The 22885-nt window shown below is 46.7% G+C and overlaps 1 protein-coding gene across 2 annotated transcripts; it reads left to right on the top strand.

Annotated features, from left to right (window-relative positions):
• Nucleotides 1-3267: 3267 nt before the first annotated feature.
• Nucleotides 3268-4105, top strand: CLDN14 (claudin 14). 2 transcript variants are annotated; one of them, XM_064736892.1, is made up of 2 exons: nucleotides 3268-3811; nucleotides 3948-4105. In XM_064736892.1, the coding sequence occupies exons 1-2, from the start codon at nucleotides 3268-3270 to the stop codon at nucleotides 4103-4105; spliced, it is 702 nt and encodes a 233-aa protein (XP_064592962.1). The 2 variants fall into 2 exon arrangements, with proteins under 2 accessions (XP_064592962.1, XP_064593631.1); XM_064737561.1 differs by having other exon boundaries at nucleotides 3268-3960.
• Nucleotides 4106-22885: the final 18780 nt, after the last annotated feature.

Here is a 22885-nt window from a genome sequence, read left to right as displayed (position 1 = left end):
AAGGTGTTGAGTTCCTGCTGCTTTCACCACTTGGCAGGAGGAGGGGAAGGCTGGTGCCCAGCAGTGAAAGTGTTACTGAGCACCAGGGGCAGCTGGAACTGCTGAGGGAGGCACATGGAAAACATGACGCCGAGCAAGCAAGCGGGGCTAATTAACACTGGCTGCTTAAATTAGAAAGCTTTTAATGGCTGATGTTTAAAAATAACACCTTAATGACATCTAAAAATAGCTGCTGCTGAGCCCCAGAGTGGTTTGACCTCCATTAAATGGGGGGTCCATTTCCCAGGACTCGTGGTGTAAATCACATTTTCCTTTGAGGTTCTGCTCTCCCCAGGATCAGCTGCAAAGCCTCGTGCCTGACCTCAGGAATCTCTTTGCAAATGCACCAGAGTGAGCTGGATCATTCCTTGGGATGGTGGGAAAGGTTTGGATGTCCTGGGTGGGATGGGGAATTGGAGAGGATAATCTTGGGTCGTGCTCATCATGAGGGAGTGCAAAAAGGAGACTCAGGGCTGCCCCCATCGCTCTGCACAGCTCCTGAAAGGGGCCTGTGCTCACCTGGGGCTGGGCTCTGTCTGCAGCAGCACTGACACACCCAGAGCACACAGCCTCGAGCTGCACCAAGGGAAATACAGGCTGGAGAGCAGGGAAAAGGTTTTTCCAGCCAGGGTGAGAAAGTTCTGGAATGGCTGCCCGGGGAGGGGGTGGAGTCCCCATCCCTGGGTGTGTTTAACAGAGCCTGGATGTGGCACTGGGGGCCAGGGCTCAGTTGGGGCTGGGCTGGACTCAATGAGCTTGAAGGTCTCTTCCAACCTGGTCATTCTGGGATTCTGTCTTTTGCCCAGACCAGGCAAAAACAGATGAGGAAGGTGGTTCTGGGATTAAGGACACAGGAGACCCAAGCTCCATTTCCAGCTTGGTTGCCAATGTCCTGTGAGATGTCTTGAGGTCCCTCATGGTCCTGCTGTGACCCAAAACCATGTGGAGATCTCCCTGATCCTGGAGATATTCCCAGGATAATTTCCCTGAGATCTGTGGCGTGCTTAGATCCAGATGCACCTCACAGCAAACAAAAAATAATATAAAAAAGAAAAGTACTGCTTAATTTTCCTTAATATGGGAATCAAACCCAAATAACCTGCAAGGCAAATATACCTGAGGACTTCTTGGGTTGGGACAGAAATAAAATATCTCCAGTAGTGCTGGAGGAAACAATTTGCTCCTTTGTGCTGCGCTTGGCCCTAACTCATGGCCTGTCATATCTGTGATAGCTGAGAGAAATCTGCAGCCTGGCCTCCCCTGGAATGGTGATTTCTGATATAAAACCTTCTGTGATTTTCTCAGAACCTACAAATGAGGTCAATTCCCTCAGCAGCCACATCAACTCAGGTGTTTTCATTTCTGTGTTACCTAAAGAGAACCTGACAGGCCAGGAACTGGCAACAGGGGGAAAAACTCTCCTAAAACCAGGCACACTAAAGAAAAGCTGCTCTTTGCTTTGCTCTTCCCTTCCAGGCAGCAAATCCAACATCCCATTCCTGCTCATCTCATGGCACACTCCAAATAAAAGGAATGTGTAGAAGCACAGAGTCCTCAGCCTGTGGTGTTTTCCTGCCCAGGTCACAAAATCCTTGTGCTTTTCAATTTTCCCTTTCTTTTCACAACATGCAAGGGATTGTTTTTGGAAGAGATGACCCACGCTGCAAAAAAGATGGAGAGGGACAATTTCCAAGGAATGGAGGGACAGGACACAGGGAATGGCTTCAAACTGAAGAGGGCAGGGTTAGATGGGATCTTGGGAATTAGGAATTCTTCCTGGCAGGGTGGGCAGGGGCTGGGATGGAATTCCCAGAGCAGCTGGGGCTGCCCCTGCATCCCTGGCAGTGCCCAAGGCCAGGCTGGACACTGGGGACAGTGGGAGGTGTCCCTGCCATGGCACTGGATGGGCTTTAATGCCCCTTCCAACCCAAACCATTCCATGATTCCATGATTTTCACTGTCAGAGCAGTGAAAGCCACAACAACAGAGACCAGCCTGACTCCAATGTCACCCCAAGCACTCCAGACTCATTAGGGACAAGTCTGAGATAATGAGAACGTGGAGCAGCTTTCACCTTGCTCCCTCTGCCTCCTTCTGCTGTCCTGATGGCACTGATCATTGATCCAGATGCTTTTCCTCCCTTTTCCTGCTCAGACCAACTCCAGCAAACACTTCCACTTTCTCCTCCCAGCAGGAGTTCAGCACGTGCACAGGGCTTGGCAGAGCTGAAGCCTAAACTCGTTCCTGAATTCCAGGTTGGATTGTGATGCAAAGGTTATTTTATATATTAAAATATCGTGTTTCTGCCCACACACATCATGCCTGATGGATAACAGAGCTGGCAAGGCAGCCACTGGAAAAGGCCACTTAGTCTGGGATTTATACAGGAGGAAGAGTTGCCATTCCTTGTTTTCCAGCTTGGATTTATACACGACCAAACTGTGAAGGTGTTGCCCCTCAGAAGCTCCAGGATGTTTGCCTGATTCCACATTTCACCCACAACCTGAAATCATGACCTGAAACTCCCCAGATCCCAATGAAAATTATTCCCCTTTGAGTTACTTTCTTGAAATGCAACCTCAAGAAATACTGGCCAGTCAGGAAAGCGACTTTAATCCAATATTTGTTATCCTCTTCCACAGGTTTTAAATCACTCTTTTTGCTCCCTACTTTGAGCAAATACACCCTTATTGTTTTCCTAGTCCTGCTGTGACCTTCTGGGAATGTTTTCATCGTGTAAAGCAACCTGCAGTTCCCTACTTTATAAATCTCCTTCATTCCAAGTGTTAACACTACCTAATTCTCCGCTTTAGAGAGGAAATCATGTTTGTTTTTTTGAAGAGCCTGCTGGGAAGAGGAATATTTGCATTTCAAATATTTTTTTTCCATTTCATAAATTGTCTTGAGTTCTCTTCCCAGCGGGCAGCACAAGGCTGTTTATATAAGGGAAGAGGGAAGCTTGCTTTCCCATTACTTCCACAAAAACACGATTAACAGCGATAACTATGCTAATTATTGCCCTCGCTGCGCTTGAAACGCACCTCACTGGCTGGAGAGGCAAAGCTTTGGGGTAATAATTAACTCCTTTTTCCCTCAATTACCTTTTATTAGGAGAGCAGGAGGTGTCGGGGCGGAACAGCCGCAGATCTTCCAAGAAAACCTCGCGCCTTCCAAGGCAGCCCAAGCGGAGGCGCCTCATTAAGGGAACCCCACAGCACAAACATTCCCATGGCCAGCTGGGCCTTGGAGCTGCTGGGCTTCTCCCTCAGCCTGCTGGGCTTCATCGGGACGCTGATTGCCACCATCCTGCCGCACTGGTGGCGCTCGGCCCACGTGGGCACCAACATCCTGACGGCCGTGGCCTACCTGAAGGGGCTGTGGATGGAGTGCGTGAAGCACAGCACCGGCGTCTACCAGTGCCAGCCCCACCGCTCGCAGCTGGCGCTGCCCGCCGACCTGCGCGCCGCCCGGGCCATGATGGTCATCTCCTGCCTGCTGGCCGTGCTGGCGGCCGCCGTGGCCGTGGTGGGCATGAGGTGCACGCGCTGCGCCGAGGGCAGCCCCGCCAAGGCCTCCATGGCCGGCTCCGGCGGCGTCGGCTTCGTGGCGGCCGGCCTGCTCTGCCTGGTGCCGGTGTCGTGGTGCACCAACGAGGTGGTGGTGGATTTCTACAGCCCCACGCTGCCCACTGGGATGAAGTACGAGATAGGGCAGGCTCTCTATCTGGGCTTTGTCTCCTCGGCCTTGAGCATCCTGGGTGGGGCCTTGCTGTGCACGTCGTGGCTCGGGAATGAGGCGATTTTCCAGCCGCGTTCCGCGGCACCTCCATCCTCCAGGCCTCCCAGTGCTTCCAAGGGCGACCACGCTCCTTCCCTGACATCTGCGTCCCACAGTGGCTACAGACTGAGCGACTACGTGTGAGCTCTCCCTGGACCATCCTCCATCCTCCAGGCCTCCATCCTCCAGGCCTCCATCCTCCAGGCCTCCCAGTGCCTCCAAGGGTGACCACGCTCCTTCCCTGACATCTGCGTCCCACAGTGGCTACAGACTGAGCGACTACGTGTGAGCTCTCCCTGGACCATCCTCGATCCTCCAGGCCTCCCAGTGCCTCCAATGGGTGACCACGCTCTTCCCTACCTTTTCATCCCACAGCGGCTACAGACTGAGCGACTACGTGTGAGCTCTCCCTGGACCATCCTCCATCCTCCAGGCCTCCATCCTCCAGGCCTCCCAGTGCCTCCAAGGGCGACCACGCTCCTTCCCTGACATCTGCGTCCCACAGCGGCTACAGACTGAGCGACTACGTGTGAGCTCTCCCTGGACCTGCCTCGGGAATTCTGTGCCTGGCACCAGAGTACTCGGAATGGATGTTGGAGTTTGCCGTTGTTCGTTCCTTCCTTTTCTTCCCCCGAGGAGGAAAGGGTGTGGATGCAGAACTGCTGCCTGCAAAACCTGGGAAATAAAGGCCAAGGAGGCTGAGATATTCCCAAGGCAGCACTTCCCTGTCTACCTCCCATCACAGCTTTCCAGGCAATTCAAGGAGTATTTTGTTAAAAACTATCATTTTGTTTGGAGCTGGTGCCCTGTGAAGCAGAACTGGCCGCATTGCTTCATTTCTTCCCCCCAAAAAAGACAGAATTTTCACTAAAACCCGGAATTTCTTGGGGATACAATATGATTTCCAGGAGATTGCCTGCTCAGCTCCTCATTTCCATAATTCATGAACATGACAAGGTATTAATTTTGCTTTCACTTAACTTTTTGTTTGTTTTTTTTACAGTCCCTTGAAATATGAATTTCAATGGCACTGTGACAGATGTATTTGACAGCCTGTTACAGCCAATATTTGAAGTTACACTACAATGTTTTGACCTGATCAAAATAAAATTTCAGTGCATTTGTTGAAATGCATCACAAGGGAAACAAACCCTCTAAAGTGGCTCAGAATTGGGTTTTCTACAAATGTCAGGAATAGAATGGAACCAGACATTTGATATTAAATATACTTTAAAAATTAAAGTTAACAAGTGTCAGCATTTGTCACTTTTAGCTTTTGAGCAGATTTAGCATTCTGCACAATCTGTGTATTATAGGGAGTGGAAAAACAGTTTCTAGAATCCTATTTCACAAATCCCATGTAATGAAATGTGCTCATTTCTTGGGATGAATGCTGGTATTTTGTGCCTGAAGGTGCATTAGGGTTGGCAAGGATATTTCCATCCCCTCCAGCGATTTTTGGGGAACTTCCATTGGGGCACAAGGCACCCTCCATGGGCTGTGACTGGTGCTTGTCAGGAGTACCAAATCCAGACATTTCCTTCTAAAATCCTCACAGAATTCCATTGTTCCACAGTGCATTCAAACAATCAAAAATTAAAATAATGAGGAAAGAAGCCCAGCCCTCTCCATCTCACATTACAGCAAAGTCCCAGGCACACTTATTAGGTTATAAAATAATGCAAAAAAGAGAATAGATGGATTTCTCTTAAATCAGAAATGTATAGGTCTCCCACTTTCAACAGATGGACCAACACACTGAAAAAAATAATTCTAATACCTAGGAGGCAACAATTCTTCATTTGGCAAGAAGAAAAATCTGTTTGCAATTAAATTGTCACCTTGTGTCACCTCCAGAGTGGGGAGATTTTCAACATTTCCCCTGGTTCCACTCTGAACCTTCCTTTTTGTGGTTGATCACCACTGCCTTTGGCTTCGTGTTGATTTGGATTGGACACAGGGTTTTCAGCACTGCTTCATGTTAACGTCACCCCTCTTTTTAAAAATAAATGGATTTTCTAAGCAATTTGCTGAGACCAACAATAATAAAAGTGATCTGGGACCTGACTTTGGTTATTTGTGGTGATAGGACAAGGGGGAATGGCTTTGAACTGAAGGAGGGCAGGGCTGGGTGGGATCTTGGCAATGGGGAATTGTTCCCTGGCAGGGTGGGCAGGGCTGGGCTGGAATTCCATCCCTGCATCCCTGGCAGTGCCCAAGGCCAGGCTGGACACTGGGGCTGGGAGCAGCCTGGTGTGCATACTCATAGAATCCCAGAAGGATTTGGGTTGGAAGGGACCTTAAAACCCACCCAGTGCCACCCCTGCCATGGCAGGGACACCTCCCACTGTCCCCAGTGTCCAACCTGGCCTTGGGCACTGCCAGGGATCCAGGGATGGAATTCCATGCCAGCCCTGCCCACCCTGCCTGGGAACAATTCCTCATTGCCAGGATCCCACCCAGCCCTGCCCTCTGGCACTGGCAGCCATTCCCTGGGTGCTGTCCCTGCATCCCCTGGCAATTGTCTCTCTCCAGCTTTCCTGGGGCTCCTCCAGGCCCTGCAAGGCCGCCCTGAGCTCAGCCCAAAGCTTCTCCTGTGCAGGTGAGCAATGCCAGCTGTGCCAGCCTTTCCTGCCAGCAGAGCTGCTCCATCCCTCTGCCCATCCTGGAGCCTCCTCTGGGCTCTGCAGCAGCTCCAGCTCCTCCCAGGGTTGGACACCAGTGGAAGGTGTCCCTGTCCATGACAACTGGATGATTTAAGGTCCCCTCCAGCCCAAATTCTGTGATCAATGACCTTGCAAACATCTCAGGGACAGACCCTGAGGTGCAGGGAATGGACACAAAGTGCACAACAGCTTCTTAGAGAGGATGGAGACCAACTGTTCATAGTCCATTATGGATTTCAGGGATGCTTTTTTCAGCTCAGTGGAGGTGATCAAGGCCTTGGGCTTTTCCTGCATTTCCACTCTAAGGGATGCTGCCAAGTGATTGGATATCAGCCTGAGGCAGGGCTTGGACAGCCGTGAATGCTGGAGCGCAGCTCCAAGGGAGGAAATGGCGCTGGGTCATTGGGGGGGTTGCCATGTACTGATAAATCCATTCCCTTGCCGGGTTTGGTGTGCTGGGAACACTCCTGTGCAGGGCCGTTCTCACTGCAGCAATCCCAGCCAGGCAGAATGTGGGACAGGAGCAGGAACAGTTCGTAAAGTCTGGCAAAAATTCCTGGAAGTGCTCGGATGTCAATAGAGAGGGAAATGGTTTCTGTCACAGAGCTGTGAACCAGGGGATCTTACTGCATGCTAAAACTGACACCAGTGGGGTTTTCTTTCTTTCTTTTTCTTTTTCTTTTTCTTTTTCTTTTTCTTTTTCTTTTTCTTTTTCTTTTTCTTTTTCTTTTTTTCTTTTTCTTTTTCTTTTTTTCTTTCTTTCTTTCTTTCTCTCTCTCTCTCTTTCTTTCTCTTTCTTTTTTCTTTCTTTCTTTCTTTCCTTCTTTCTTTCTTTCTTTCTTTCTTTCTTTCTTTCTTTCTTTCTTTCCTTTCCTTCCTTCCTTCCTTTCCTTCCTTCCTTCCTTCCTTCCTTCCTTCCTTCCTTCCTTCCTTCCTTCCTTCCTTCCTTCCTTCCTTCCTTCTTCCTTCCTTCCTTCCTTCCTTCCTTCCTTCCTTCCTTCCTTCCTTCCTTCCTTCCTTCCTTCCTTCCTTCCTTCCTTCCTTCCTTCCTTCCTTCCTTCCTTCCTTCCTTCCTTCCTTCCTTCCTCTTCCTTCCTTCCTTCCTTCCTTCCTTCCTTCCTTCCTTCCTTCCTTCCTCCCTCCCTTCCTCCCTCCCTTCCTCCCTTCCACCCTTCCACCCTTCCTCCCTTCCTTTCCCTTTCCTCTCTCTTTTCTCCTTTCCTTTCCTTTCCTTTCCTTTCCTTTCCTTTCCTTTCCTTTCCTTTCCTTTCCTTTCCTTTCCTTTCCTTTCCTTTCCTTTCCTTTCCTTGAAATTTCCTTGAAATTTCCTTTCCTTTCCTTTCCTTTCCTTTCCTTTCCTTTCCTTTCCTTTCCTTTCCTTTTTTCCTTTCCTTTCTTTCTTTCCTTTCCTTTCCTTTCCTTTCCTTTCCTTTCCTTTCCTTTCCTTTCCTTTCTCTTTCCTTTCCTTTCCTTTCCTTTCCTTTCCTTTCCTTTCCTTTCCTTTCCTTTCCTTTCCTTTCCTTTCCTTTCCTTTCCTTTCCTTTCCTTTCCTTTCCTTTCCTTTCCTTTCCTTTCTCTTTCCTTTCCTTTCCTTTCCTTTCCTTTCTTTCCTTTCCTTTCCTTTCCTTTCCTTTCCTTGAAATTTCCTTTCCTTTCCTTGAAATTTCCTTTCCTTGAAATTTCCTTTCCTTTCCTTGAAATTTTCCTTTCCTTTAAATTTCCTTTCCTTTTCCTTGAAATTTCCTTTCCTTTCCTTCCTTGAAATTTCCTTTCCTTTCCTTTCCTTGAAATTTCCTTTCCTTTCCTTTCCTTTTATTTCCTTTCCTTTCCTTGAAATTTCCTTTCCTTTCCTTGATCCTTTCCTTTCCTTTCCTTTCCTTGAAATTTCCTTTCCTTTCCTTTCCTTTCCTTTCCTTTCCTTGTTTCCTTTCCTTGAATTCTTTCCTTTCCTTTCCTTTCCTTGAATTTCCTTTCCTTCTTCTTTCCTTTCCTTTCCTTGAAATTTCTTTCCTTTCCTTCTTTCCTTGAATTTCCTTTCCTTGAAATTTCCTTTCCTTGAAATTTCCTTTCCTTTCCTTTCTGAAATTTCCTTTCCTTGAATTCCTTTCCTTTCCTTGAAATTTCCTTTCCTTTCCTTTCCTTGAAATTTCCTTTCCTTCCTTTCCTTTCCTTGAAATTTCCTTTCCTTTCCTTGAAATTTCCTTTCCTTTCCTTTCCTTGAAATTTCCTTTCCTTGAAATTTCCTTTCCTTTCCTTGAAATTTCCTTTCCTTGAAATTTCCTTGAAATTTCCTTTCCTTTCCTTGAAATTTCCTTTCCTTTCCTTGATATTTCCTTTCCCTCCCCTTCTCCCTTCTCCCTTCTTTTCCTTCTTTATTTCTTTCCTCTTTTGATCTACTAAAAGATATTATCCCTTCCTTGCATGCCTTGCCATGTAACATTAATGTTCTTTTTCACTTGTTTTCTTAAAAATTACAAATCCACCTTGGTCCCCACATTCCTTTTACCCACATATCACTAAAGGGGCACCTGGAGGTGTTGATTCCCAACTTAATTCAGATCATCCTTTCCAAATCTTCAGCCCACGGCATCACAAGTCATGTTTAAACCCTTCCCTGAGAATCCTGGCTGTTCTTCAGACAGTTCCCCATAAACTCAAACATCTGAATGGGTTTAAAATTGACAAGAAAGGCAGGACAGACCCAAGCTCCCTCCTTTTTCCTGGGGGAAAAGGTGGTTAATTTTATTTTCTGCATTAAGCAGGAGGAAAGGACATTAATTTCATTAGCTCACACTGCAAAGATGTTTGGTAAGCAAACTGTTGGAAAGGGGAGTGAATCAATGCAGAGATCTGACCTGTTGAGAGCACATGTTCAGACTTCATGGAGATGTGTGGATATTTAAAATGCTGCAATTCCAGCTCCATTGACTCCCCTGAGGTCACCATTTCACCCATAAGCTCATTATTACTGTCAATACTCCCAAATCTATTAGAGAGCTTTTAACTAAAAGGCCTCCAGAGCACAGAGAATCAAAGTCAGGGGGATTTTGCCCCCTCAGAGGGATGGGATGGCAAGGAAAGGCTTTTGCTGGCCATTTCACAAAGTGTTTGCTATTGAGCAGAGCAGCTGCAGCCCGTGGGATGCGTGAGGGAGTTCTCCCTTCCACTGGAGTCAAGGACAAGCAATTTTATTTTAAAAATGTCATAATCACTGCTGTTGATCACCAAATGCTCTCAAATCCATCCAGGCTGGGGCTATCACCACTACTGCTATCCCTGGCAATTCCAGCCCAATTAGGCTGCCTTGCTAATGAACCTCAGCTGCTTTTCATGGCTCTCTGTGGGAGAAAAGGGATCATGGACAGAGCAATCCCAGCCTTCCACCCTGCCCTGAGCTGCCCCTTTGTTCCACATGGTCACATTTTACCATTCCATGGAAAACACAGAGAGCAAAAGTTCTTGAAAAGAAGCCTTGAAAATCAGAGTTAAAGTGCTTGGGAGAGGTTGTGGATGTGCCCCTGGATCCCTGGAAATGTCCAGGGCCAGGCTGGACACTGGGTTTGGAGCAGCCTGGGACAGTGGGAGGTGTCCCTGCCATGGCAGGGCTGGATGATCTTGGAGGTCTCTTCCAACCTGGATGATTCTGTGAAACACATGGTAAAGATCGGGTAAAATAACACCAGATTTGGGTTACATCATGTTTGCAAAGTCATTTTAATCCCACTCACTCTTGAAAGGAAGCAGAGGATGAAGAATCTGGAAACTGGGTCAGTTCAGTAAAATATTTTCCTTCCACTGAGCACTGTGAACTCAGGGACTCAGCTTTGCACTTGTTGATGTTTTCTAGGGTTTTGTGGAATTGGTGCTTGCTTCCTCTAAAGGGAAAACCTTATCTGCCAGAAGGAGAAAGGAATTCCCATTCCCAGCAACATCCAAGCGTTCCTTTAGTGACCTGGGCACGGAACAAACGGGGCTGTGCTGGATCCAGAGCCCCACAGAACCCCTGGCACCAGGAGCTGGCAGATGCCCCAGCAGAGCTGCCACTGCCTCAGCCCTGGGGAGAAGCTCCGTGGAGCTCTCAGCTCATCCAGGCTTGGGATCCTGGATACAGACTCTGGAATGGGATCCAGACTTTGCAACCTGGATCCAGTCTTTGGGACCTGGATCCAGTCTTTGGAATCTAAATCCAGCCTTTGCAACCTGGATCCAGTCTTTGGAACCTTAATCCAGCCTTTCAAATCTGGATCCAGACTTTGGACCAGGATCAGTCTTTGGAATCTGGATCCAGATTTTGGAACCCAGATCCAGTCTTTACAATCTGAATACAGACTTGGGACCGGGATCCAGCCTTGGAATCTGATGCAGACTTTGGAACCAGGATCCAGTCTTTGGACCTGGATCCAGTCTTTGGGACCTGGATCCAGTCTTTGGAATCTGGATCCAGTCTTTGGGACTTGGATCCAGATTTTGGGACCTGGATCCATTATTTGGAACCAGGATCCAGTTTTTGGAATATGAATCCAGTCTTTGGGACTTGGACCCAGTCTTTGGAACCAGGATCCAGCCTTTGAAATCTGAATCCACTCTCTGAAACTGGGATCCAGACTTTGGAGTCAGGATCCAGTCTTTGGAATCTGGATCCAGTCTTTGGGACTTGGATCCAGTCTTTGAAACTGGGATCCAGACTTTGGGACCTGGAGCCAGCCTTTGAAATCTGAATCCAGCCTTTGGAACTGGGATCCAGACTCTGGAACCTGGATGCAGACTTTGGGACCTGGATCCAAACTTTGGAACCTGAATCCAGTCTTTGGAATCTGGATCCAGATTTTGGAACCCAGATCCAGTCTTTGGAACCTAAATCCAGTCTTAGGAACCTAAATCCAGCTTTTGGAATCTGGATCCAGATTTTGGAACCCAGATCCAGTCTTTGCAATCTGAATCCAGACTTTGGGACCTGGATCCAGACTTTGGAACCTGGATCCAATCTTTGGAATCTGGATCCAATCTTTGGAACCTAAATCTAGTTTTTGGAACCTTGATGCAGTCTTTGGAACTGGGATCCAGCCTTTGGAACTGAGATCCAGCCTTTGGAACTGGGATCCAGACTTTGGGACCTGGATCCAAACTTTGGAATCTGAATCCAGTCTTTGGAATCTGAATCCAGATTTTGAAACCCAGATCCAGACTTGGAACCAGGATCCAGTCTTAGGAACCCAAATCCAGCCTTTGGAATCTGAATCCAATCTTTGGAACCTAAATCTAGTTTTGGAACCTTGATCCAGTCTTTGGAACTGGGATCCAGTCTTTGGAACCTAAATCTAGTTTTTGGAACCTTGATCAGTCTTTGGGACCTGGATCCAGTCTTTGGAACCTGGATCCAGACTTTGGGACTAGGATCCAGTTTTTGGGACCTGGATCCAGTCTTTAGAACCTGGATCCAGACTTTGGGACCTGGATCCAGTCTTTGGAATCTGGATCCAGTCTTTGGGACTTGGATCCAGACTTTGGGACCTGGATCCAGTCTTTGGAACCTGGATCCAGACTTTGGGACTAGGATCCAGTTTTTGGGACCTGGATCCAGTCTTTAGAACCTGGATCCAGACTTTGGGACCTGGATCCAGGCACACACGCCTGTTTGGGATCTCTGGGCTGGTGATCCCATGGCCAGCAGCACATCCCGAGCACTGGAATGTGCAGCGCAGGCAGCAGAGCCCCAGCGGCGGCACCTCAGGGTCTGCCACAGCCCCAGCTCCTCCTCTCCAGGCTCCACAGCAATCTGGGCTCTCCCAGCTGTGCTGCTGCCTCCTGGCAGATGTTACGTGGCAGACACGAGCAGACTGATCCATAAAAGCAGGAATGGGCTGTGAACAGAACTTCTGGAATGTCTCGTTGCTTCCAAGGCCCAAACAGGAGAATGTTGGTCCTTAGAGGAGCTCACACTCCATGGGCTCAACACCCTCCCTTCCTCTGGAGCTTTTATGGTGTCTGGGCATCAGCTCCAGCTCCTCCTCAGTGTGACCAGACCTGCAGCCATTTCTGTCAGTCCTGCTGCCAGATCTGCTTCTCTTTTCCCAGCCCCAGCCAAAGCTTCCTCTGCTCCTCCTGCAACACATTTTGAAGATGTGTTTTGGCCAACTTTGTTGGATTCTTTGTTTTCTGCTTAATGAGTTCCATCACCTCCTGAGAGTGTCCCTGCCCATGGCAGGGGGCTGGAATGAGGCGACCTTTAAGGTCCCTTCCAACCCAAATAATTTTGGGATTCCATGGTTTAACCTCAGAGCACACTCAGGAGGGGTGCAAGGATTGTTATCCCTCCTTTTTTTATGATGAGCACCAGGCAAAAATAAGAATTCAGTGAATGCTGCCAAGTTCACCAGAGGGGTTTTAAAGTGGCCACTGTTCAGCACTAACCAGTGACCCCCTGTCCCTTGTGGGTTGGGAATGAACCCTCTCATCCCCCAAACCTGTGGCTGAACCCTCTCATCCCCCAAACCTGAGGTGTCAGAGCTGGCTGGGAGCAGCAGGGGCCAAGCACGGAGCCTCTGGAGCTGATCCCAAAGTTCTGCCTGGCATGGGACACTCAGGGAGGATCCCAGTCACCCTCCAGGGTCCCACCAAGAGCTCATGGGCAGCTCAGCTGGGGCCCAGCAGCCTGAGCCTCCTTCCTGAGTGCAGGAGCCACAGAATCCCAAAATCCCTGGGGCTGGCACAGCCCTGCCAGCCCATGCAGTGCCAGCTGTGCCCCGTGGGCACCTTGTGCCCAGCCCAGAGCTCTCAGTGCCACCTCCAGGGCACACCTGCAGGGATGGGCACTGCAAAGCTCCCTGGGCAGCCCCTGCCAAGGCTTGGTGTGTCAGTGCGGTTGTGTCAGTGCCGGTGTGGGTTTCTCTGGTGTGGATTGAAGGCACTTGAGATGGGGTTCCATGTTCACACTCAGGTGTTTATCATTTGTTATCAGTGAAACCGTCTCACTACTGTGAGTTCTGCAGCTTTTCATTAGAAGGCACAAAATGGCAACAATCTCTTGTTCCAAGGTCTTTTAAGACTGAACTATCCCATTAGGAGCTGACACCTGGATTATTTTCCCTTTTAACCCAATAACTGATCCCACAGAGCTGCAATGGGGACTTTTCTGCCCAGTTACAAAATGCCACCCAAACCCATGGAGAAGGAGGAAGAAGAAGCTGAAGAACAAACCCAGGACAGCACCCTGTGCCCTCCATCTTGCTGCCATCCACAACACACTAAAAACCCCAAAACCTCAATTTCTCACCCAGTGATGCACCTACACTGCTCTCTATAAACTATTTCACATTTTTGTGGATCCTAGTTTATGTTGAAGTCTGGGAAACTTTCTCCATGAGTGAGGGTCAGAGTCAGCGCTGCCCTGGGGGTCAGGGCACCCCAGAGCAGACACAGAAATATTCCCTGTGTGCCCTGGGTTTGCACAGCCTGAGCTCCCTTTCCATGGGCGAATTCCTGCTGCTGTCCCAGCTGAGCCTGCCCTGGCCCTTTCCCAGCTCCCCCAGCTGGGATTGACTCTCCAGACCCTTCACCACCCTCAGCAGGAGAGATCGTGTCTGCAACTGAGGCAGAGACTGAATCTCCACCCCAGCTCCAGGTCATCTCCATCTCCCATGTCCAAAGGAAAAGCTGATTTCAGCAGAGGAATCATTTCAGGATGAGCTGAATTATCTGCTACATCTGATTCCAACCTCACTCCGCTCCAAGGGAGCCAGCTCCCACTCATGTTTCACCTGAAAGCCTCTGGAAAAAGCCACCTCCAGCTCCCTGTGGGTTAATCACAGAATCCCAAAGGATGCAGCCAACAGCTCCTTCCCTAGTTAAACACAGTCTGAATTGGGTATTAACTACCTGCTGTGTTTGGCAGCTCTCTTATTCCTAAAATAAATAACTGTATGAAAAGTCATAAACTCCATATTGGACTTTTTCATTTAAAAAAAAAAAAAATCAAAGTACTGTCAGGATTTTAGCAGCCTCACTTCTTGCAGTAAATCTGCTTCCACAGCTGTTCCTGCTGTACTGTGTCCTTCAGCCAAGAGCTGCTGCAGTCCAACATTTCCTTCTTAAGTTATTCCTTACCCAGAGCAAAGCCAAGGGAATTTTGGACAGGGCCCGCCTGCTCAAAATTATGAATGTGCTCTTATTAGAGCAGGTTGCATGTTTTATATTAAATATTCATTCAAATAACAATCCAGCAAAATGTTTGTCGGGATAAGAGTTACTTTGGCTGAAAGGACGCATTTTTCTTCCAGTCTCCACCAAAACTCACCCATATTTTATCATGTCCAAGATCTAAGAGGGTCTTGCTTGAACTTGGTTGAGCTCCCTCAGCAGTGCCAGGTCCTGTTCTCCTGTTTCAGAGCTGCACCACTTCAGGAATTGCTGGGTTGCCACAGGGGAAAAGCCTTTTACAGGTTCCACTGCAGCTCATAAAAGGGGGAAAAAAAGGAGGGAAAAAATAAAGGAAAGTGGCATTTTCTCCTCCTGCCTCTTAAAAGCCTGCCCATGTTGAGCTGAGAGCCACAAAGGGTCTCATAATGGATTGATTTCATGGAATTTTGGAATGGTTGGGGTGGGAGGGACCTCAAAGCCCACCCAGTGCCAGCCCTGCCATGGCAGGGACACCTCCAAAAACCTCCCTGGCCAACCTGGGCCTCACCACCCTCACCACAAAGAATTCCCTGCCACAATCCCATCTGTCCCTGCCCTCCCTCAGCCTAAAACCATTCCCTCTTTTCCCATCACTCCATCCCTTGGGAAATGTCCCTCTCCAGGTCAAACCATGAAGGAAAAATTTCCTCAAAACCCCAGAGAACTCCAGAGCTCCACTCCTGGTTCCAGCTCCAGGAGCTGCTTCCACAAACAAAATTAAGGATTAGCAATGTTGCCATCGTGTGGCTGCTCCCAGCAAAAACTCAGACATCAGCCTGAATTTTTTATTCATCAGAAAGAATTTTCCACCTGGATCCTGCTGGTAAAACTCAGAGACAATGCTGGAAGTTGTTACTGTTACAGGATATAATTAGAATAATTATTTTTATAGCAAGAACGTGTGTGCAATGGACAGGGTGAAACCACAGCTCTGCCTGTGCTCCTCACCCTCAGGGATTTATAAATCATATTTACAGAAACAATGGTGAATTTACAGAAAGAATGGTGAATTTACAGAAATAACGGTGAATTTACAGAAACAATGGTGAATTTACAGAAATAATGGTGAATTTACAGAAACAATGGTGAATTTACAGAAATAATGATGAATTTACAGAAATAACGGTGAATTTACAGAAATAACGGTGAATTTACAGAAACAATGGTGAATTTACAGAAACAATGGTGAATTTACAGAAATAACGGTGAATTTCCAGAAAAAACGGTGAATTTCCAGAAACAATGATGAATTTACAGAAACAATGGTGAATTTACAGAAACAATGGTGAATTTACAGAAACAATGGTGAATTTACAGAAACAATGGTGAATTTACAGAAACAATGGTGAATTTACAGAAACAATGGTGAATTTACAGAAATAATGGTGAATTTACACAAACAATGGTGAATTTACAGAAAGAATGGTGAATTTACAGAAACAATGGTGAATTTACAGAAGCAATGGTGAATTTACAGAAATAATGGTGAATTTACAGAAATAATGGTGAATTTACAGAAACAATGGTGAATTTACATACACAATGGTGAATTTACAGAAACAATGGTAAATTTACATACACAATGGTGAATTTACCACCCCACCTGCTCCAGGAACCAGCACATCCCAGGTCCTGGCAAAGTTCTCCAATTTTTTTGGTGGAAATCCCTGCCTGGGCATGAAGTGCAGTTGTTTTATCTTTGCCACTACACAGGATTTCCCACTCCAAGGAATTCATATAACCCATTTTTTCCTGCACTCTCTGCTCAGAACCACACATTTTATCCAGTAAAATATTGCAGCAGGACAGTTTTATGCTATTCCTGCTGATCCAAGCAAGGAACTTTGATTTGCCTGTTCCCTTCTTGTAAAATCCATCCCACAGCAGAGATGAAGATTTATTTTAGGGATTTCAAATTTGGAATATTGGAGCACACAGCCAAGCCCTCCTCTCCTGCTCTGCTGTTTATTTTTAAGCAGATCCAGCTGGTGCAACCCCACTGAAAAGGAAAAAACAAAAATATCCAGAGGCTCCTGCAGCTCCTGCCTTGCAGAAGGAGCACTCAGCGAGCCCAAAGTTCCATTTTGAAGGAGATCAATTGACCAGGCTGAGATCCCACAACCATTCCCATTCCAACCTGGCCCTTTTCCATTTCCCTCAGCAAACAAAACTTCAAAATTCCTTAGTTCAGCTTGGCAGAAATCAAAACAAAAACTCCTGCCCAGCTTATTTATTTACTTTTGGTGGGTGAAGGGGAGAAGTTTATGCTGAGACAAAACCTGACATTATTTAGCATCAAAATTTTGCATTATTGCGCTTAAAACTCAAACCCTGAGGAGGAAAAATGCACAGAGAAATAATTCCCTTCAAAATGAAGCTTTCCTGGTTCAACTCTCAGCAAGGAAAACATTTTAAAGTGGAAAACACAAATAACTGGAGCACAAACAGGAAGATTTGGGGAGTTCAGCCCTCACAGAAAAGATGGCAACAACTTAAAAGACACAAACAGGTTCCTCTCCTTTCAGGAGCAGCAGGATCAGGTTTTCCCAAAGAGCCCAAATTTATATCCAGTCTCCAGACAGAAAGAAATCTGTGAACCTTTTTAATTCTCCATGCTCTGAGAGGCAAATCCTCTTGGATTGCAGGCCCGGAGGCCTCAGGGCCGGGGATTTTCCTGGGATTTTTCAGCTGAGGGAAAAATCAGCAAAAGCCTCAGCAATACCAACATCCCTGGGCTGGGAGTTCAGCAACCAAAGGAGGGAAAACTGCTCCCAGCTCACAGAATTCACAGAATCCACAAAATTCACAGAATCCCAGAATTCCAGAATCACTGGGTTGGAAGAGGCCTTCAAGACCATCGAGTCCAACCCAGCCCTAACACAGCTAAACCATGGTTGAAATCTTTGCCCCCAGTGTCCAGGAGGAATGATGAGGAGGACTCCATCTTATCAGAAGGCTAATTAATTAATTTATTATACTATATTATTCTAGTATCATTTTATATATATATTTCTATATATATAAAAATATATATATAATTATTTTACTACTATTACTCTTATTATACTTTATTATACTATATTACATTACATTAAATTTGATCTAAATTGAATCTTCACTCATCTCGTGACTGTCAGCCCACAGTCCTCACACATCCCTGGATTCAATTGGTCAGTGAATCAAAACTCACAAGAATCCAATTATCCATTCTCTTCAGGTAAACAATCTTCCACCGTGCATTCCTCTTGTGAACAAACACAGGAGCAGTAAATGAGGTAAGAATTGTTTTTCTTCTCTCTGAGGTTCAGAGAATGTGAATCTCAGAAATGTTCTTGGGAAGTTGTGCCTTGTGTTTCTCTGTGAAGAGAAACGTGTCTGCACCCAGCACCACATCCAGGCTCTGTTAAACACACCCAGGGATGGGGACTCCACCCCCTCCCCGGGCAGCCATTCCAGAACTTTCTCACCCTGGCTGCAAAAACCTTTTCCCTGCTCTCCAGCCTGTATTTCCCTTGGTGCAGCTCGAGGCTGTGTGCTCTGGGTGTGTCAGTGCTGCTGCAGACAGAGCCCAGCCCCAGGTGAGCACAGGCCCCTTTCAGGAGCTGTGCAGAGCGATGGGGGCAGCCCTGAGTCTCCTTTTCTCCAGGCCGAGCACCCCCAGCTCCCTCAGGGCTTCCTCACAGGGTTTGTGTTCCCAGCCCCTCTCCAGCCTCGCTGGCCCCTCTGGATGTGCTCAGTGTCCCAAGGTCCTTCCCAAACTGAGGGGCCAGAGCTGGGCACAGACTCCAGGTGTGCCCTCAGCAGTGCAGGGACAGAATGACGCCGGCACCTGGGACAGCCAGGGACAGACATAGGGACAGCCAGGGACAGACACAGGACAGACACAGGGACAGACACAGGGACAGACACAGGGACAGGCAGGGACAGACACAGGGACAGCCACAGGGACAGGCAGGGACAGACACAGGGACAGACACAGGGACAGACACAGGGACAGACACAGGGACACAATGACCTCCCTGCTCCTGCTGGCCACACCATTCCTGATCCACACCAGGAGCCATTTGCCTTCTTTTTTTCCCCATTCCAGCTTTTCTGCTGGCCTTGGAGCACCTGCAGGGAGACCCCAAGATGATGAGCATGGAAAAGTTTCTCCCACAGGGATGGGGAAGGAGGAGCAGCCTCAGCACCCCCAGTCCCATCTCTCTGCAGCTCTGTCAGGTCCCCTTGGAAGGGGAATGGCAGCATCCCAAAATCCCACACCTGAGGAAGACCAGAGCTGCTGTGTGGGGTTGGGGCTGTGCAGGGAGAGCCATAATTGGGACCAAATGTTGGGATTTGACTTCAGAGATGGTTGGTAAAAGCACTGCTGAGTGAGGGCTGAGAGATCTGAGCAGGAACGTGTGGAATGAGCAGGGAAAAGTAGCTGGGAGGGACCTTAAAAATCATCCAGCTCCAACCCCTGCCATTGCAGGGACACCTCCCACTGTCCCAGGCTGCTCCGAGTCCTGCCCAGCCTGGCCTTGGGCACTGCCAGGGATGCCTCAGGTTTGAGCATTTTTATTTTTCCCATTCTGTGCTGCTTCAGTGTGTGGGTCTGGGTTCACATTCAGGGATGGTGAGCTCTGTGCACAGAGCAGGGACACAAAACAATTCCTGCTCCAGCTGGGCACTGTGGTATTTTCTGGGTCCCCCATCGCTGGCAGGAATGCTGAATCTGACTCCCTGTTCTCAGAAGGCTGATTTGTTATTTTATGATACTATATTGTATTAAAGAATGCTATACTAAACTATACTAAAGAATAGAGAAAGGATACAGACAGAAGGCTACAAAGATAATAATGAAAACTTGTGACTCCTTCCAGAGTCCAAAACAGCTTGTCCGTCACTGGCCAATAAGTAAAAACAATTCACATGTTGGATAAACAATCTCCAACCACATCCCAAGGCAGCAAAACACAGGAGAAGCAAATGAGGTAATATTGTTTTCCTTTTTCTCTGAGGCTTCCCAGCTTCCCAGGAGAGAAATCCTGGGCAAAGGGATTTTTCAGAGAATGTGACGGTGACAGGGGACCAAGGACAAATGAGCCAAATCTCAGCCCAGGAGCACAAACCCCGTGGGCTGCAGAGAGAAAAACAAGCAGGGTGGGACTGCCTGGGCTGAAGCTGGAATGGGACAATGAACTGCAAGGTGCAAATGGAGCAGAACTGATCCCAGGGACAGAGCCCGTGCCCGGCCGTGCATTTTGGGGCCATTTTGGTTCATCTTGGGTGCAGCCCTGGCTGGGCTCTGGTGCTGCCCAAGGTGCATCCATGGAGGAGATGCTGGGAATAAATCCCTGCTTTGTTCTGGAGCTCTGTCCAAGCTCAGCCTTCCCAAGGGATCCAGGGGCAGCCACAGCTGCTCTGGGCACCCTCCCAGGGAACAATTCCTGCCCAACATCCAACCTAACCCCGCTCCCTGTCATCCCAAAGCCGCTGTCCCTTGTCCTGTCACTCCTCTTTTCCCATCACCTCCTCCAGGCACTGAACGCTCTTCCCTCGCTGGACTTTTCTCCCAAACCCCAAATCTATTCCAGTCCCGCAGCTCTGTGGGCTGTTCCTGCAGCCAGAGGTTGTGCAGATGTGCAATCCTGGCAGTTGTGTCCCCTCACCCATGGCTAACCCAGCATCTGTTGCTTGGACCCTCTGTGGTGCCAATTCCTGCTGGGAAAGCCTCTGGATTCACTGAGGAGAGGCTCTGATCGTGACTGAAATCATCCTGCTGTGTTCTCTTCCCTCTAAAACCCTGTTTGCTTCTTCAGCATGTAGAAAAAAAACCAGACATAATCAGTTTGTAGAACAAAAAAATAAAAGTGAAGAGGATGAAAAATGTCTGAAGGATGAAGTTTAAAAAAAGACTGGACGTGGCACTTGGTGCCATGATCGAGTTGAGGTGTTGGAACGTGGGTTGGACTCGATGATCTTAAAGGTCTCTTCCAACCCAGAATTTCTGTGAAGTCTGGAGCAGTTCCTGCTCAGTTTGCTCTGCTTTAGGGAATGCTGTCCCCTGCTGGCAGGAGAGGCAGCAATTGGAGTTTTGTGGGAAATAAATGAGCTTTACCATTCCAGAGGGGAAAAATTCCATAAAAACCTCCCAGGTAAAAGCCAGGCTGGGGAATGAGGCGTGCTTGGGACAGAAGGATCCTCACTGAGGGTCCTGCACAGGGATCCCCAAAGTCCCTCTCAGCTTCCCTCCCACTCCTTCTCCTCAAATGTGAATTTTCCTCCTTCTCCAGCCTCTCTCCAACCCCAGCTCCCATTAACCCCTTCCTGTCCCTTCTCCTCTCCCATTCCCATGCACCCTTTTCCCTTTTCCATCTCCACCTTCCAGGAGCCAGAGAAAATCAGGGCAGGGATCTCTCCCAGCTCCCTGAATTCCACAATTCCCATTGCTCACAGGCAGCACTGAGAGCTGGGATTGCCAAAACCTGTCCTGGGCTGGGAAAAAATCAGGAAAAATTTGTCCCTGGAAAAGGAAGGATGCCCAGGGAAGGGGTGGAATCACAGCCCTGATGTCATTTAATTCCTGACATTTTGTTAGCACAGAATTCATCTGCCAGAGCAGAAAACACCCAGAGATCCCCAAAAAGTCTTTTTTTAAAATTAATTTGATGGTCTGTATATTTTATATTTATATTATATTTAGGACAAATTTTATATATTTTTAAAATTTTATATATAATATAATTAATATAATATAATATAATATAATATAATATAATATAATATAATATAATATATCATACCATATCATATCATATAAATTATTTTTTTATATTTTATATATTACTTTTATATTTTCATGTATGATTTATTTATATAAATTTATATCTATTTAAAATTTTCTTTTAATTAGAATTTTTATTTTATAAGTTAGATACATTTATATTATAAATATATATTTATAAGCTTTATTTATAATTATGTTATACTTAGGCTATATTATATCATGTTATATAATGTATTACATATAATATAATGTAATGTAATGTAATGTAATATCTACTTGAAACTGATCTAAAAAATGCAAATTCTATTTGAAATTAAACCCATCTAAAAATTACAAATTCTATTTGAAACCCAGGTTAAAAAATGTAAATTCCATTTGAAACCCATCTTAAAAACCACAAATTCTATTTGAAACCCATCTGAAAAATTATAAAATCTACTTGAAACCCATCTAAAAAAATTGCAAATTCTATTTGAAACTCATCCAAAAAATTGTAAATTCTCTTTGTAACCCATCCAAAAAGCTGCAAATTCTATTTGAAACCCATTTGAAAAATTACAAAACCCACCTGAAACCCCAGGAATGTCAGAATGATCTCTCTGTAATTCTTCACTAGAAGAAAACCCAGCTTTAATTAAGTCTAATGAAGATCCACCCTCACCACAGCGAGAAAACAAAGATCCCACCAAGTTTTCTAAAACTTTTTGCTCATTAATTGTTGAAATTTAATTGGAGGCAAGATTCATTTGCCTGAAGGACTGACAGAGGTGTTTGTTAATATTTCCTCCCTGTGAGACTTTTGTGAGTCACTTCTGGAACGTTTCTATTTCTGCTTTTATGAAGTATTAAATGCTAAAAAGAAATTTTAAGTGTAGCAGTTTCCCATCCACTGGATTGTGTTTTATTGGCTAAGGGAGTTGGGGAAAAGGGGAAATTTCAATGTACACACTCAAATCTCAAATCCTGCTGCCTCAGGAAAATCCCACAGCTGCATTTCTATTTTTCAGTCCAGGAATGAAACAAGAAGAACTTTCTGCTGTTTCATTCTCCCAGCAGCTCTTCAGAGAATTTCTTCCTTTTGCTTTCTTGTTCTTGCAGTTCCATCTTCTCATTTCTGCTTCCACATCCCAGCCCTGAGCTTTGTGCTGAGCTCAGAATGGATCAGCTCCACCCCACAGCCACTGGGAGCATCATTTTACACCAAAATAACCCAAAAGGCTGCAATGACACAATTTCCTCTTTTTTTAGGTCTTGAACAACATCAAATCTTATGAATGCACTGTTTGCCAGACAGGCATGATGCTTTCTAAACAGGATTTAGGGACTCACAGCTGACTGGATGGATTTTTACAATTCCGATTCTAGCTGATTCCTTTTTAGTCTGAAAAATCAAATTTATATGCATGGATCGTGCCAGACATTTACTGAGCATGAGCTTTCTAACAGGATTTGATGG

This window comes from Zonotrichia leucophrys, chromosome 1, assembly GCF_028769735.1.
Source record: "Zonotrichia leucophrys gambelii isolate GWCS_2022_RI chromosome 1, RI_Zleu_2.0, whole genome shotgun sequence".
In the NCBI taxonomy this organism is placed as follows: Eukaryota; Metazoa; Chordata; class Aves; order Passeriformes; family Passerellidae; genus Zonotrichia; species Zonotrichia leucophrys.
Note: the sequence above shows the minus strand (reverse complement) of the source record. Positions and strands in the feature narration are given on the sequence as shown.